We start from the raw sequence: 16,921 nt of genomic DNA, 5'->3' as shown, positions 1-16,921 counted from the left end.
ATTTGGTTTTGGTGACTTTTCAGACACAGATAGGATATATGTTCAAACAAAACTATGACTTATAACTTTGGACTGTTCTTCCTGTCCTTAATGCACATACCACTAAATTCCTTGTCTTGCTCCAAAGAATATATTCAAGAGCATCAATTACTGAAGTAGTGTCTCTCACAAATACTGAGGGAAAACCAATGCCTTTTTTATTAATTAACAACCAAGGAATAAAGTGGGTCAAGTCCAAAGCCAGCAAAAGCAAGGTCTTAATAAAAAAATGTGTCAAGCAGTTCTGAGAATGTCATATCCAGATGCATTGTCCATTTCCCCACAAAGTCATGAATTACAGGTATGTGCATATACACAGAAATCCACCCTCTGTCTGCATACATAGAGGAGAATGGCTACTGGCCAAAATATCTCATTCTAAAGCCAGATTTGACACAGTTCTAGAGAGTGGCATGCAACAGACCATTTTCAGAATTGCTCAAACAGGCCAAGTCCTAAAGGGTAACAGTAGATTATAAAAAGTCAGTATCATACATATGTAATTTTTTAACGTCTGGAAAGGACTTATTTCAAAAACAACAAAAAAATAGCATTTGCATCCAAAATGCAGCAGCCTCCCAGCTCCCAGCCGCGCTCTTCCTGTCCCTCATTCCCGATGCGCAGATGTGCAAACTGACTGAACACCTGGAGAATCCCCCACTCCTGGCAGGGAGGCGGCCCCTCTGCGGCTTGCAGTGCGCGGCGCAGCCACGCGATGGCGCTGGCGCCACGCCCCGCCCGGCCCGGGGCGGCTCCGGCCGCGGTCCGGGGGCGCTGCTCCACGGGAGCCCGCGTTCCCTGCCCTGCCTTGGGGCCTTCCTGTCCTTGGGGCTTTCTCGGGCTTTCTTCTTTTTGAGCGCCTAGCGTGAACAGCACGTAAGTCTAGCTGCCCTTCGGGATGATTTTATTTTCAAGGGAAATGAATAATGTCATTAACGATAGAGCCAGTATCGCACATTTCATTCATGAACCAGTTTGACACAAAACACCCGACCTCAGGCTGGATTATGGCAAACTATAATCCAGCGTTTGCCATATGTTTTGCCATATGACTGACATGTTGTGTTACTTGCCAGTTTCAGCCACGCTTGCCATGAAGCATTAGCGTTGAGCCTCTGTCCCAAACTGCACCATATAAGCAGCGAAGAGAGTAAAAAGAGATGGAGAAGAACGAGAATGAAAACAAAAAGATACACAGAAAAAGCAACAGTAGAGTTAATATGGCAGATTGAGAACAGTACAATAAATACTAGACGTAACTTGATCTTTTAAAGGGCAAGGTACTTATAATCTACATCCATTTAATCTGGCTGGTTTTAGTTCAGCATGGATTAAATACATTTACAAAACAATAAAATGCAAGTTCTTTTCCTTATCTTTTTCACATATAGCTTTAATAGAAAGTTGATAAATATGTGCCTTCTGTTAAAGCCAAGACCGCTGTAATTGGGTGTTTTATAAAGCCAGGTTAATTTTATTTCTTAGCGACCTACCGGACCTGACAGTACAAGAAGGGAAGTTTCTGCAGTACCTGTGAATGGCTGCAAAAAGATCCTCAGTAGTCCTTGGTCTTGCTGGTGTTGCCACTCCGTCTGTCTCCTCCCCATAAGTACTGCTTGGCAGGAATGAACTATTGGCTGTGTCTGATTCAAACACCTCCACTATGCAAAGAGAACGAACGACACAGTCAGTCTGTCGTGCAAACCCCACGGGCACATAGTCCTGAAACCAGCCCTTGCTGCCTCCAAGGAGAAGCACCCAGTGGACTGAGTGCAGCGCTGTCATTATTGTGATTTCAGCTCAACGCTTGCTTAGGGGACTGCAGTGCATTAAACAAATGCCTGTGCTTGCTCACACATAGCAGGTGGAGAACAGTAACAACAGAAAATTTCTAAGATTTCCACTAAAAGGCAAAACAAGTATTAACATATTAACTGTTTTCATAGCATGCTTTAACACTAGCACGGTTAAATAAAGCATCATTTTCTTTCTGTGTTTGCAACAATGAGAAGTCAGAAAGGAATTGTATGAAATGCCATAAAGTATTAATCAGATCCCTGCAACTTTTTTTTGGTTTAGTTGTAAAAATCATAAGAGGTTCTGCCCTCTACAGAATGCCAACTCAATGCTAGGCTAGAATGGCTATTCTCACTCCCCACCTTCTCCAAAGTAGCTACTGCTGCACCTGAATTAGTGAGAGAAAAGAGACTCACCACTTTCGTTCTCTTGAGATAGGTGTCCGTCAGTGTTACTGCCGCTGTCTTGGCTGCTGCCTGAACTGCTTCCCTCATCAGAAGCAGACTGCTCCTCCTGCCTGGGTTCTTCTTGAACTGGTGATGCAGCAGGCTGTACCACAAAGGCATTCGCTCCCACTGTCTCAGAGAAGGTGAATCCAGCAGCTCCTCCCTCAGGAACCAGGCTGCCAGAGTCCATCTCGCTAGAACCGAGTCCATCTGTAAGACAATTTCTCGCCTCCTCAGAGTGTGCAAGCACAGTGTCTCTCCTAGTCGGGCTTCTGGCAGTATCATTCCCTTCAGCTGCTTTCTCTTCTGTAAGGTCTAACTGTGGAGGTGGTACCAGAAGGAACAGTTTGGGTTTCTTTGAAATAGGAGGTGGTTTCTTGCTTGGCAATACAGCCTGAGTCTTGTCAGGAGATGCTGGTGACCCCTGAAGTGACATGCCAGAAGGGAGGTCTTCACTCTGCACTGAGGACTCAGGCGTGTCGTCAGTGGCTGATCCCAGAGCATCGGCTTCAAATTTCTTTAGACCTACTGTACTCATAGGCTTTTGATCACTGTCAAGTACAGGTGTGTTATCGGAGAGAATGAGAGGAGAACCCCGAGACAGTGTTTGCACTGCATTTTTAAATGAAGTGCCTTGAGCTTTCATTTCCTCATCACCCAAGCTGGTACTGAGTTTCAGTGAGAGAGATGGCTTTAGCAAAGACTGTGACGATGAAGTTGCAGTACCCTTTTCCTGAGAAGTGGTTTCTGAAACAGATTCAGTTGATGGTTCACCTTCTGTTGATTTTTTCACGGACCTCAACTGCACCATTTGGAGTGCTTTGGTGGTTACTAATGGCATCACGGGTCTTGATGACTCTTGCTTGTTCAGAGACTGTTTCACTGGACTGTAGCAAGAATCCTCCTGGTTGCGTTTCTTAAGAGAATACTGTGGGTATATTGTCACACCTTTTGTTATTTTGGGATCAAGCGGTGGAGCTGGTGGCGGGACAGCTAAGGGGCAAGGAGGAGGAGGAACAGGGGAAGAGAATGAACTGATGGAGGCTTCTTGCGGAAACCATGGGACAGTCTGAGCAAATGTAGAATTTACATTGGCTTCTGGCGGAGGAGGGGGGAACGTGGGAGAGGCTGACAATGGTGACAGATCCATGACTTCTGCTGGAGGAGGAGGAGGAGGAGGAGAAAGTTCAGAGCAATGTGGAGATGTTGGAAGAGGAGGTGGTGGAGGAGGTGCAGCAGAATCCACAGAAGGGCTCAGGGCAGGGTCCAGTTTCTTCACACTCACACTCCCTTCAGTAGATGTATTTGAAGAAAGAGACGTGGATGATGAAGACATGGAGACTGAAGACAGAAGAGAGGACTTCCTTTCAGGCACTTTAGGCTTCAGCTTAGATTTCCCATTTCCTGATGATGCAGACTTTACAAGTACAGGCACTGGAGTGAGCGCTGTAGGTGTATTGGACTGGCTGGAGTACCCACTCGATGGCGATGTGACTCGGTGGGATTTCTCTGGAGAAGCACTCTTTGGTTTGGCCAGTCCACTGGGCACTTGTGGCACAGAAGCCCTTGAGCCATCACTGAAGTGGCTGATGCTGTAATCACTGAGAGCAGATGACGTACTGGCAGAATGGGTCACTGGAGATTTCACCTGGTCATCTGCCACTGCAGCATAGTCACTATAGTAACCCCACTGGTCAGCATACTCTGACTTTATACTACTCGTTTCACTCTGGGAGGGAGTGACGGTGCAGATGGAGTACAGGTTTGGAGCAGTGGTGGACATCATGCTGCTGCTCGCACTGACCGAGCTCTGGCTGCGGGAGCGCAACACCCAGGGATCCTCATAATCACTGCAGGGGCTCTGGGAAGGGGAGCTGCCATTTTTGCACTTGAGATTCAGCTGCAGAGAATGCTGGAGGGTGGCAATGAGGGTTTCATCAAGTACTTGTCCATTGGATTGGGCTTTTTTCTTAGGCATCCTTCTGAGTGAGTCTGTTCTGGATGGCGGCAAAGGTGGCTTCTTTGCCTTTTTCAATGAGATATTTCTTGCAAGTGATTTGTCACCTTGGCCTGAGTGGTCATCCTGGTGTTTCTTCTCCTTTCCTTCAAACACATTTACCACGCTGTCTCTGGGGTTCTCAAAACCGTTAGTACTGTTGCATGGCATGTCTGACTTCAGTCCAGAGTCCACATGCATGGAGCCGTAATAGCCGTCATGATCCACAGCATACAGGGAAGTAGAATCGTCCCTGACCGACGTCCTCTCCAGGCTGCTGCTGCTCAGGTTGCTACCGGGTGTGGCACAGCCCGGTGTTGTACAAACCACCTTATGTGAAGGGGTCTCGCTGTTTTCTGAAGACTTGTACAACCAATGCTCCGTGCTGCTCACTGCTGCCTGTGCTCGCTCCCCAGAATAGCTGGATTCACTCTGACCATCGCTGTCCTGGGAAGGGCTTGCTAAAGCAGCAGTGCTTCTACAGCCATAGCTCATACTCTGAGACCCAGCCTCTGCATTCCCAGGAGTGCTCAGAGAGACAGCAGAGTCACCAAGAGAAAGCATCATGACAGTGTTAGATGGGATGGTATCTGAAGTCTGTGAGTGACGTGTGGAGCTACTCTCACTCCAGTTACCACTTGAAGAATGGTGATCTTCTTTCCCACTTATTGCACTGCTGGTAGCAGGATTGTCTCTTGGATTTGGAAAGGCAGCGGAGCTGGAAATTTTACTATCCAATGATCCAACACTCTGGGCAGCGTGAATAAGGATAACTTCCGAGGAAGATGACAGTGTTGCATTGGGTATGATGCTCGTTGAATAAGTGGCATGAGGAGAGACCACACACGCTGGGCTTGAGGACTTCTCGCTATCACAGCTTCTCACCTCTTGGGACTTTGGCCTCGACAGGGTCCCCATCGTGGGATTATTCCTTAGATGCACAACACTGTCATCCACTTGCAATTTACTTATCTGGTGGGGTAAAGTGCCAGCAATGTCTTCTGTCTGTCTCGACATCATGCTCTGTGTCTGATCGAGGGACTGCAGAGACACTCTTGCACCAACCCGAGGCAAGCTGTGAAAACCTATGTCGTTATTTTGGCGAGAAGCAAATATGACTGCAGCAGAATCACTCATCACTGACATGTTTCCAGATGAGCTGGAGAACTGAGACATCTGGGCTGCAATGCCTTGTCCTTTCTGTGCTCGTATTCTTCTCATTGAAGGGGGCACAACTTTAACTTCTTCCGTCTGGCAGCTGGTGTCCTTGGTTTCAGAGCGCTGCATGGCAGAGCGGTAGCTGTCCAGTCTCCCTAGTGTGGAACAGTGATCTGGGACATACATCGAATGCCCTCGGAAATCACTTTGGCCAGTACCAACTGCTGGAGTCAAAATAAAATAATTATTTCTCAAGTGCAAATTCACATTTATCTTCTCACTCGTTTAAAAAAAGCCAGCAACCCAGCACACTGCTCGATCCCCATGCTCCTGCAGGTTATGCCTTCTGAAGAACAATCTGCAACAATGGATTTTGCAAAGGCATCGTCTATTTTCTGCATTTCTCTTCCCGTTTTCCTTATTACCAGGAACCTTCTGCTTACAGAATCGTCTGTGTTCCTGCTGCACATTCGACACACGAAATCCTCTGTTTATGACATGGTAATAATTTCCATAGTAATCAGTTGTGTCAGAAACCAAGTAGTACTGTTTGACTTCCAGTAGGCAACGCAGCAGGAACAGACAAAAGCCTGAGAAACGTGAAGTGTGTTCCCATGCTAATGCCTCATACAATAAAGAAAAGGGGAAGGAAATCCGGAGACTAATATGAATAAAAGGGTCTGCTTTTTACAAGCATTACACTTCAGCAAAAAAACATTTCAGGAGACACAGATAGCTCTCCAAGTCCTGCAGTTTGTCTGAAAGAATGCTATACACATGGAAACATGCATTGTTTTACCACAAATACTACATAGGCTGTAACAGCATTCATATAAGCATTATCCAATACTGCAAAGAAAGCCATTAGATAATGTTTTTCCATACAACTACTTTCTGTTTATCATAAAGGAAAAACTCTAAGAATTGGGGAAAAGAAACAGCTGGTATTGATATTTGTCTCATTCTCAGCACCACCAGGAAATAAAAAAATAACCACTTTTTCTAAAGGAAGAAATAATCATGTATTGGTGTAACTCCCCCCATCCCCAACTTTGAAGACAATGGAATATCAGTTTTAGTTCAAAATACAGTTATCGACAGAATGTATTCTAGGGCTATTTTAAATTTACAATTTTATTGGTAGCCGCCATTTAAAATCACAAAACAGAGGACTGCTTTAAAATTAGTCTGTGTAAGGCTGTTGCTTTTGAATTCAGTTGCACTGCTGTATAAATAGCAAGAGAGAGGCAGGCATGCTGCTGGAGACGCTGGTAAGGACGCTACACATGTCACTGTGGGGGAAAACTGGTTATTTCAAGTCTCTGCCTTAGTGAGTCTCAGGAGCAATGAAGCAGCATGCCTGAAAGGAATGTTCTCCTTTCATATTTACTATATGAAACTGCATTGGGAGGATAGGTATTCTCATCATGCAGCTTTGAACACCACTTAAAGGACATTTAATCATCCTGATTCTTGGCAGGCAGAAGAGGCATTTAGGGTAAGAAAAAGAGGGCTCTGAAAAGGCTGCAGTTAAAGCAGCACACACAAAAAAGATTGTTTACTTCTTTTCCTCAGGGATGTAAGTAATCTTTCAGCAGCTTGAAGTCTAGTTAGCTTGCTTTGTGTAAATTCTCTTGCTTTCATAAAATGCAGCTTCTTTCTGCTTCTGGTAGAGGTTTGCTGCAAAGCTAGATACTCAGATGCTGGCAAATGTCTTGGATAATCTAATACCAGATACTGTCAGAACAGATGGACTACTGCAGCCAACCAAGAAAGGGATTTGCATATTTCGTATACAGTTATTAAGAACCGTACAGTAAGAAAATTAATCTTCCTTCCCAGGTATACTTTTTTTAATGGAAACACGTGTATTCCTTTAAGACAGAGAAAAATACCAAAGCAGACATCACAAATGTTTCTGGACCCATGACATCACCGATTTTAATTGTTGGTCAATTAAAAATATCTGGTAACAAAAATCTGCATGCCAAGATATGTAAATAACCAAAGAGATGGTGTATTCTTCTTCTTCTTCTGCCACTGTGAAACACACACATGCACACAAAACACACATGCAGATGAGACAAAAGGATGCTGTTGGTGGAGAACGATGCTGTCAGCACTACAGCAAATATCTGACCTGTGGCTGAGAGCACTTCAATTCAGTATGTGGTATGTCTCCACTGTATTCACAAAGGAAGCTAAATGCACCCTCTTTCACAGGTAGTATAATGCAGATGGGTGTTTTATGTCTGTTCAAAATGTTACTGCTAGAGAAGGTAAATGGTGAAGCTGACCAATGCTGGACTTGCCAACCTCACCTCCTTCCAAAACAAGGAGTGTTAGAACACATTCACTGGGACAAACTGTTAATGGTAAATGCACAGTGATGTCTGAAAAAGAAAATTAATGGCACTGAATAAAAAACGCCAGTGATGGCTATACCAAAATGCCTGGTGCAGCAGCTCCTGCCCCTTCCCTTGGCAAACACATCCCAACAGAGCCTGGGCACTGCTGGCTACCCCAGCCAGAACAGGGCCAGAGCAGCTCATTAACAAGAGGGCAGCATCAACAACCAGCTGCAGGATGCTGCTCAGAACCAGTGCTTACCGTGGGTTTGTTACCAGAATAGATGTCATTTGTGGTCCAGACTAATATGCTCTGGGAAACTGCATAAATTGACTTAACAGCAGTAAATGTTCACAACCTCAGTACTGCAGGGAAGCCCATCAGGGTAACTCTTTGCACTGGTGCGAGGCCTTTTCTAGTTAGAATGATTTAGAGCCCAAATAAACACAGGATTATGGAGAACAAGACAGCCCAGCTTCAGAAATATACACTACGGGGCTACATCCTTCAATCATTCTATGGGATATGGTCAGGGAAGGAATTTGCTTTGGTGTTACTATTACAGGAACATAACTTTGAGATTTTGAAGAATTTTTTTTAGAAAATGCAGCATATTCTGAAACTCTTTAAGCTTTGGTTTTGGCTTTACATGTACGCGCAATCTCATGCAAAGCTGTAAGGATTTACTCCTTTTATAATTCTGTTTTCTGAAGAGGGACAACAGAAATCTGTAGGGAAAATGGTTCAAAAAAATCAACCAGAGGAACATTTAAGACTCAGGTATACTGGTAAAATGCTGATGTATTTATGATTTCAGTGAAATTCAAAGGAGGGTAGCGAGGAGTATTTTATTTGCAATTTACAAATGCACTGTAAAACCCTCACTTGCTTCCTGAGTAATACTGGAAAGTAAAGATTTTCAAACCCCCTTAAAATCTCTGTTGGTACTGCAGCTAGAAGACAATCCCATTCTAGGGGACAGCTCAAACCTTTGACTACTACACTGATAATGCTAGGTTTGTCTGAAAACACCTACTTAAATAAACAGCAGTCAGAAGATAGAAGATATCAGTAACATCAAAATCCAGAATCAGATCTTTTAAACAATACCATCCATAAGTCCAGCTAGTTGCAGGGACGTGTGAGCAGACAGCAGCCAGACATCAGGTTACAGATGCTGAACATTATGAAGTCAGAAGTAGCTGCAAACTGGGTGCATGATAAATGTGGCTGGAAGCAACAACTGTCCTGTCTGCCTTTTGTATTCTCCCATGTCCAGCAGCACTGCAGTCAGTGCTATGTCCACCACAGGAGACCTGTATCTATGTTCTTCTCTTCTTTATTACCCTACTATGCTGAAAATCTCTCTTAGGGCAAATGCTCTTTACTACTGTGCATGTTTAGTGCATGCTCCAGTAGCAAGTAAAGAACACCCACACTGTGGACTCTGGTAGCCACTGGTGTTGCTCATCAGAGAGGACAGGGATTCAGAATGACAAATTCGGCAAAACTGATGAGGAAGAAAGCATCTGTATATAATCCCTGGGGCCAGGGACTAGCTTCTAGCAGCCCCGGTGTGACTCCAGCTGATGTGGTGGCACCAGCAGCTCCTTGCAGAGAATCACATGAAAGGTCCTCTGCACTGAAAGGAGAACGGAAAACCAAGGGCTTGAAAAGATAAACAGCGTGTGTGTTGTTGTCACAAAGTACATGCTTGTTTCAATGAGAACAAAGAAGTAGTCTCTTACCTTCTGACAAACCATTTCTAATGTAAGTACTTGTCTCTTGTGCCACAGGCACATTCCTAAGGTATGTTGCTCTCACTGCCTCCTCATGCCCCACCTAGCAATCCTCCTGCAACCTGGTAAACTGGCTAAGTCACTGTGCAGGCACCACGATTTAGCGTTACACAAAACCCTCAGAGATTGTTAATCTGTTTTACCTCAGCACTCACAAACTGAGTGATTTTAACAGACACTCTTCAAGAAACAGACAAGTACACTGGGCTTATGGCACTTTTAAGGAATTGTCACTGTGCTCTATGAAGCACCTGTAATGTCTCAGAGGAGGAAAAATATTGCAGTGAATCCTATGAAACTTTTCAGTACTGCCAGCTAAAAAATATCCTGAATACTTGCACATATCACTGCCACCCTGAGAGGGAGAATTCTGATATAAGTACTGGGAATTCAGGTTCTCTTAATTCTGTCCATTTCTCTAACCTAACAGCCTCTGATGAAGTTTATATTCTTGGCTTCTGTGTTTTCCATCCTCCAAGTATCAAAAAGCAGATTATACCTGCTTCCTAACACCTGATCTATAGATGGATAGTGCTGGAAATGTACAATGGTGAAAATCTACAGGTATAAACCCAGTATTAGTCAAAAGGAACAGTAAATCTGAAGCAGAGATGTTCTATCCAAAGACTGCTAAAGTTGTAAATAGAAGCAGGTGCAGAATTACTTGGCTGGAATAGCTGGGTATTTGTGTGGTATTTCTGTAGGACCAACGGATATCAGGGACTCTTCTTACCCATAGGACCTGTAACTTGAGTGATTGCTAGCCCTGGGGGGAACTAACTGGAGAAGAGTATGCATTAGGAGACGTTTTTAATAGAACAGCTGCGTTTCCAGAGATCAGAAGGACTTATGTTGTCTCCATGTTGCTGAGATGGAATTGCTTCCTCTCAGGTGTGTCAACGGAGAGCTTCAACAGTCCCGAAGGATACCTGAGATATCAGTTGGTACCACCAGGAGTCTGAGCTTCGTGGCAAGAAAGCAAATGAAGGACTGACAATTGAGGTGTCAGTCATTCCCATCCCCATGACTGACAAGAGATCCTACAGGTGACACTGAGTTACTGAAAAAGTGAAGTAGGAAAATAAGCTGAAAAAACTCTATGAGGTCATTTTGACCCTTTGACCCTTAGGTCAAGAAGGAGGAAAAAAAGTACATGGGGCAAAAAAAACACAGATCCAAAAAGACCATGGATTGCATCCTTAAGATGGAAAAAACAGATTTAAATAATCCGAAGAAAATACACACAAAGCATAAAATTAGAAGACATTTTTGGAAACCAAGAGGACAGAAACTTTCTGCTGGAATAAAAGAACCTCCATCAAAATGGCTGTCAGAAAAAGGAGGAATCAGAAGGTGGAAAAGTTGAAAATGTTTTCCTCTCCCCTGTTTTGGTGAGTTATGTTTATTACGAACTGTGGTAGAACTGATAGTCAGGTCTAAGACCTGCTCCTCCTGCAAGACAGGGAGGGAGTCTGGGACACCAGAAGCTGCCCACCAGTCTCTGGGACTGCACTGGTGCAGAGCTCTGGAGAAACACTCACAACCAGGAAACTTGGAACCTCCACAAAAACCAAGTTAGTCTGAGCCAGAACCTAGAGCGCTGACACAAAGAAGGGACCATGGAAAGGTGGAAAGCATTTTGCTGCCTTTACTTCATCTGGAGAGTTGGAACATGTGACAGGAGCCGATGATAATGAAGAGCTAAGAAATGAGCAAAGGCCAGTGACAGGTTCTTCCAGAGAGGTGCTCATCTCTATCGTACTTCTGTTTTGGAATCATCTTCTTGTCTGAGGGGGGAATACAGGTTTGCATAAGGTACAATGTGAAGAAGACATCTAGAGACAATGGATAATGGCAACACAGAGCAGAGAAACTAAGAGCATTTGAAGTAAAGACTCAAAGTTTTTTGCTCTTTCTGCAGTTTTGACCCAACACTGATTCCCATTAAATAGGTAGGTAATATTTATGATCTGTAAGACAAGGAAGGTAATTCAGAAGTATGCAGAACTAATTTCTTCTCATTGCTGTGCTTGGCAGAGAGAAGAATGCTTTGCTTTCTCCTGTTACTTTCATATCACTCTGCTAAATAGTACTGAGAGGGTGCTGCAGTTAAAAAACAACCTCAAAAAGTAACTACCATCTCTAAACTGGTAGACACCTCACATTCTTACTGTGTCTCAAATCCCATCATGTTGCATTTTATTTATGCAGAATATTTTATGCAGAATTTTCCAGTCTACACAGAGAGACTGGTTCATTGCTGGAAGACACCTGTGAAAACACAACAGCATTTCAATGCTAAAAAGCAGGAATGTTTAAAGATACTTTGAGCACATGGCACATGGGTGCAGTTAATGTTTCCTTTAGTATGTCTGGCTAAGTTCTAAGAGGGTACCACATCCGCTGAGCTCAGGCCAGCAGCCAGAGCAGGCTTTCCCTTCTGCTTGGTCTCTTCTGTTCCTAAGGACCCAAACCAGCCTGGGGAGAACCCCAGCAGCCTGGCCTGACAAAAGCTCTTCCGGGCTCTCTCAGAAGAAATGAAAATAGTTCAAGCCTGGTTGAAGCTTTGAGGTTCACTCAAGTTTCTGCTTCCTTCTGAAGGATAAACAAGACGTTACAAGAATCTGCTGTATACGTTGGTTATGTAGCCCGCACGCAGCAACTCTGGTGTACCAAGGGATTTTAATCTCTGTGTAAATATTATAGCCATTCACAGCAATGCTTTAGGGGAGAAACAAAGAGATTTATTCAGCTGAAACCACAGGGAGAATGTCAATAGGCATAATGCAATTGCTTGATTTGGAGTTTAGTCCGGATACTTGTTCCGATCAAATGAACTGCGGAATGTTTTAAAACAACTCGTTGTTTGTTTTGGGACAGTGTAAGAGAAATAGGCCACGGACTGCTACAGAAATATTTGGGGAGTGACAGGGGAGAAAAGGCAGAAAGAACACTGAACAGGGATGGGGGAGACTTACAGGTATTCCCAGCCTTGCCAAAAGCCTGGTGGCTGACTGACTAAGTCACTTTGCTGCAGCATGTCTGGTTTCCCCAAGTATTAAGATGAAGACACTATCACTCTTTTCAAGTGCACCTTGTATCTTGTGATGGAAATCCACCAATACACCATGAGGATGGATTCTGCCACACAGTTCTCCTAGAATACAATTTGCTCCCTCTAAGAGATACAACCACCATGGAAGCAACATGGAGCTCCTCAGATAATTTCTGCCATAGGGCAGATGGCTGAAGCCCTATGTGCCTGCAGGTTGTGGGCCAGGGAACCATCCAGAGAGAGCTCCTACAGTGGGATGCTGCCAATCCACAACTTAAAATAGAAGCCAAGGAAAACCTTCAAGCAGTACAACATGAAATGTGCTCAGCACAGAGATGAAAGACAAAAACCAAGGTAAAAAATTGTCACCCATAGTGAACAGATTAGTAAAAGTCATAAACTTCTTTTAAGGTGTTAATTGAATAATTCTTTTTAGGATAGATGCCAACTGCATTCTCAGTTACTCCACCAAAGAAAACTACAGTTGATGTTTTCAAGCATGAAGTATCTTTTTGAAGTGGTCACAATGTAACCTCAACATTTTGTAAATACTTTCTTGAGGCAGAGGATTCCCATGGCAGGGCACTGTTTCATTACAGATGCTGAAGGAGCACAATTCCACTCAAAAACCTCTCTGCATAAAATTGTCTGTTTCTTGGCTTTCTTTATGCCTGACCCTCTAGCTGATTTCAAACCCCCCCATTTATTTCTTTTTTTTTTTTTTTTTTTTTTTTTTTTTTTTTTTTTTTTTTCTTTTTTTCTTCTGTTTGTGAAAATTCCAAAAAAGTAACCAAGAACTGAAAACATAATTAAAAAATAAATAGATGCAACATGCAAGGTAGTAAAACTTACAGAAAGAAATCATCAATATCTGAGATGATTTCACATGTAAAGCAACAAAATTAAGTTCTGCCAGACTATTTTAAAACATATTCTTCCTCTACTGAGAAAGAAAGTGTGTGAGGAGCATACTTTTACCTGTAAAATTATAATCTGGGAAAAACTGACATGATTTTTAAAAAGCAAACTAAAATAACACAATTTAAATGAAAGAATTCTGCTAAGTGTCTGCCAAAATTCAGATTTCTTCACCAGCTTTGAATTCATATCTACTACAAAGTGTGAAGGACGACTGCCTGAGGTAGCATAAATGTGACTGAATAGGTCACATTAACACTGCCTCAGGCAGTCTTCCCTCTTAACAAACCCAGCTTACCTGGGTTTATTAGCTATCCCATATATTCTAACGGAAAGTTACCTCTCCTTTAGAATATATAGAATAGCTAATAAACCCAGGTAAGTTACTGCCAATCAAATAACACTGATACTTAAGGGGTTGCCAAAAGTGAACTGGAAAACAGGTTTTTCACTCTTGATATAATCCTCAGCAGATTCAGGAATGCATCCATGAACTGATTTACTCCACAAGTAATTACTCACAAGCCAATACACCTGCCCACTTTGGTTTTGCTGTGGTGAACATCCTGGAGAAGCGGACCAAATCTGAAGGAAAGCAATAAAGTCCAGAAACCTTACATCCCTGCAGAGTTTCATTGTACCAGTACACCATTTTCCAAATACCCTGTTCCCTTTAAGAGATGGAAGTCAACAGATTAAAGGTCCCAACTTCCCAATGCAAGAGGTGGCAAGGAGGCACACACGTATTTGGAACTGAAATAGGCTATCAGACTGTATTTGGTTTCATGAGCACTGGTAATGTTATTAATAATGATAATTATTAATGTAATGAGTAATGATAAGCAGTGACAATGAACAGTGGATGGAATACAGTTCTGATGAGCCATACCTAGCTCCTTTTGTATGTTGTCAGGGATTCCTGTAATAGTCTTTCTCCTTTTGACTTTCTTCGGCCGTCTTACCACCGTGTCTGTGTAAATTAGAGACCGCCGAATGCTGGCTTGGCGGTCGAAATTCTCCCCTAATACATGGTAGAACAAGCAAAGCAACATTACTTCCAAGCACACTGACATCATGCATTTTCTTCCACTAGTTTTGTTGTAGAAATGGAAAAAAAGGCATTAATAAATGGTGTTAAGCTTGGTCCTACAATGAAGGTTTACACTGAAGAAAGATACAGCACACTGTCACAGTAAGGCTTTAAACACAAATCTCCATTACACAGTACTGCATGTTTTAAAAGGAATTTTGACTTCCTGTACACAGTTCACATTCGGTGAGAGCAGCTCTAATTCCATAAGCAAAGAGAATCCTTGCTTGGATTTGGCCCCTCATAGGTTTTTCTGTGGTTTTGTTAATTTAAGTAATGAGCTGCAGAAAAAGCAAATCTGCTCATGAAAATGAAAGATCACAATGGTTTATGCAGGAACAGACATTGCTATTGGCAACAGCTATTACGATGCCTTTGCACAGCTACATCATTAGCTCGCATGAGGCCCTTCTATTTCATTCCAAGTTGCTCTGAACCTGTCAAGTGTACCACATTTCTGGTGTTGATCTTTTAACACAAATACAAATAAGAACTACGGAGCACGCAGAGATCAAACTGATCTTGTGGACTCATAAATATTTCAGAGTGAAAGCTGCTTAAAACTGAAACCTTACAGATGATTATAAAAATATACAATGGCAAGAGCTAAAAAAAAAATAAATCTGTAAGTGGACTTTGGCAGACAAAGCCTTATGATGACCATGTGCTGTATCATAATGGGACCCAGGAGAACCACTATCATAAAGCAGCTTTTCTTTAGGAATTCACTTTCGTTTAGAGGTTTATAATTTGGCCATTTCACTAGCAGTAAGATAAAGACTGCCTTATAGATCACGAGCTAATTCCCTGTCACTTCCAGAAATTTAACAGCTACCCACCCCGTAGCTTACATGTAAGTTCCTTTTTTAGAAGTTTAAGCATTTTAAAGTACTGCTCAATGTCCCTTAGATGACCCACTTAAAACTTAAAGGCAGTAAAACCTTGATATACACTGTACATGTTTTTGAAAATTGATGACCAAATTATTCACCTCTAAAAAGTGATTAACACACAGTAACTAATACATTATAAAAATGACCCCTGGCTGACTGCACATCAGTACGATGTGTGTCGAGCAAGCAGCACAGAAAACCTCATTACCTCTATAACAGTTAAAGATACAGTCATACATTAAAGTGTAGCACGTGGACTTGTGAAAATGCAAGGAAAAGACACAGCATTTTCATTCAACATGTTGTAAATATAAAGACTCTGACTCTGTTTGACCGGAGCCTTGACCACGGGCTGCACTTCTGCTGAGTGGAATCCTTGCAGTTACAAAATGCCAGTTTCATCCAACTTTTGGATTGACTCAAGTCAGATTAAGAGAGCATAGGAAGCCCATGGGAATTTTAAAAATGAGAGCTATGGATCCCACTGGCCTAGTAGAAGTCCTGAAATACTGAGACAGACTATCCACTGTCTCAGGCAGCATTACTATTAGGACCCATATGGGGCAAAAGTCAGGACATTAGGTTATCCTGTCCTGCATGATGATAAAAATAATTCTACCCCCATTATACAAATCCAACAGATTTGAAGAGAAAGTTTTGCATCTCTGAACATATCTCTATCCACTCAAAGACCAACACTCACGCCTGAGATGGTGAGTTGCAAGAAAATTGTAACATAGCTTTGAATAAAGCTCTGGAATAAAACATAAGTGGTAAGGAGAGGGTGCAAACAAGGAGAGAGTCTTTTACATGAAGCCTCAGACAGCACAAACAGGATGGCCATGGGGAAATATTACTGTGTCAACTGATCACAGTAATTTTTTCCAAATGAGCTACTTAAAAGCCAACTCAACCAATCCATCTTTAATGGCTTTTGATACAAAGGCCACTATGCAAATCTGTAGAATTTCAAAATAGTAGCTTCAGTGAAATCCAACAAGGAAAATCAGATCGTCTCAGTCTTTTTTTCTTTCTTCACTGTCATCTTTTTCATTTTAGAAAGTACTGATGTCAATGGTAAGTATATTTTACAGATTTAAGAATACTTTTCTCCTTCTATTACAGGTTTGCAATAAATCATCCAGATATTCCTTGTATACTTTACTCAGTTTCTTTGGATTCATAGAAATCTATGCACTTAAATCTCACTGAAGTCAGTCAAGCCGGACTCAAGCAAATGCTTAAATATTTTCCAGGATCCAGCCTGGCACTGATCACCTCCACCATTACCAGACTCCTCCATCTGGAAAGAAAGTTAGTTCCGGAAGACCCATGAGAACAGACACCATTTTATGTATCTTTTAACCCATAGGATATGTAA

The 16,921-nt window shown here is 42.6% G+C and overlaps 1 protein-coding gene across 5 annotated transcripts in view; it reads right to left on the bottom strand.

Annotated features, from left to right (window-relative positions):
- NHSL1 (NHS like 1) overlaps positions 1–16,921 on the bottom strand; it is a 102,672-nt gene that overhangs the window by 5,071 nt on the left and 80,680 nt on the right. For 2 of the 5 annotated variants that reach the window (XM_066315580.1, XM_066315581.1), the window contains exons 5-7: positions 14,447–14,578; positions 2,253–5,660; positions 1,571–1,700 (exon numbers count right to left, since the gene is read on the bottom strand). In XM_066315580.1, coding sequence (XP_066171677.1) covers positions 1,571–1,700; positions 2,253–5,660; positions 14,447–14,578 — 3,670 coding nt within the window. The remainder of the gene's footprint in view (positions 1–1,570; positions 1,701–2,252; positions 5,661–14,446; positions 14,579–16,921) is intronic. The other 3 variants (XM_066315582.1, XM_066315583.1, XM_066315584.1) reach the window with 3 other exon arrangements.

This window comes from Sylvia atricapilla, chromosome 3, assembly GCF_009819655.1.
Source record: "Sylvia atricapilla isolate bSylAtr1 chromosome 3, bSylAtr1.pri, whole genome shotgun sequence".
NCBI classification, from domain to species: Eukaryota; Metazoa; Chordata; class Aves; order Passeriformes; family Sylviidae; genus Sylvia; species Sylvia atricapilla.
The sequence above is the reverse complement of the archived record's forward strand: the minus strand, read 5'-3'. Positions and strand labels throughout refer to the sequence as shown.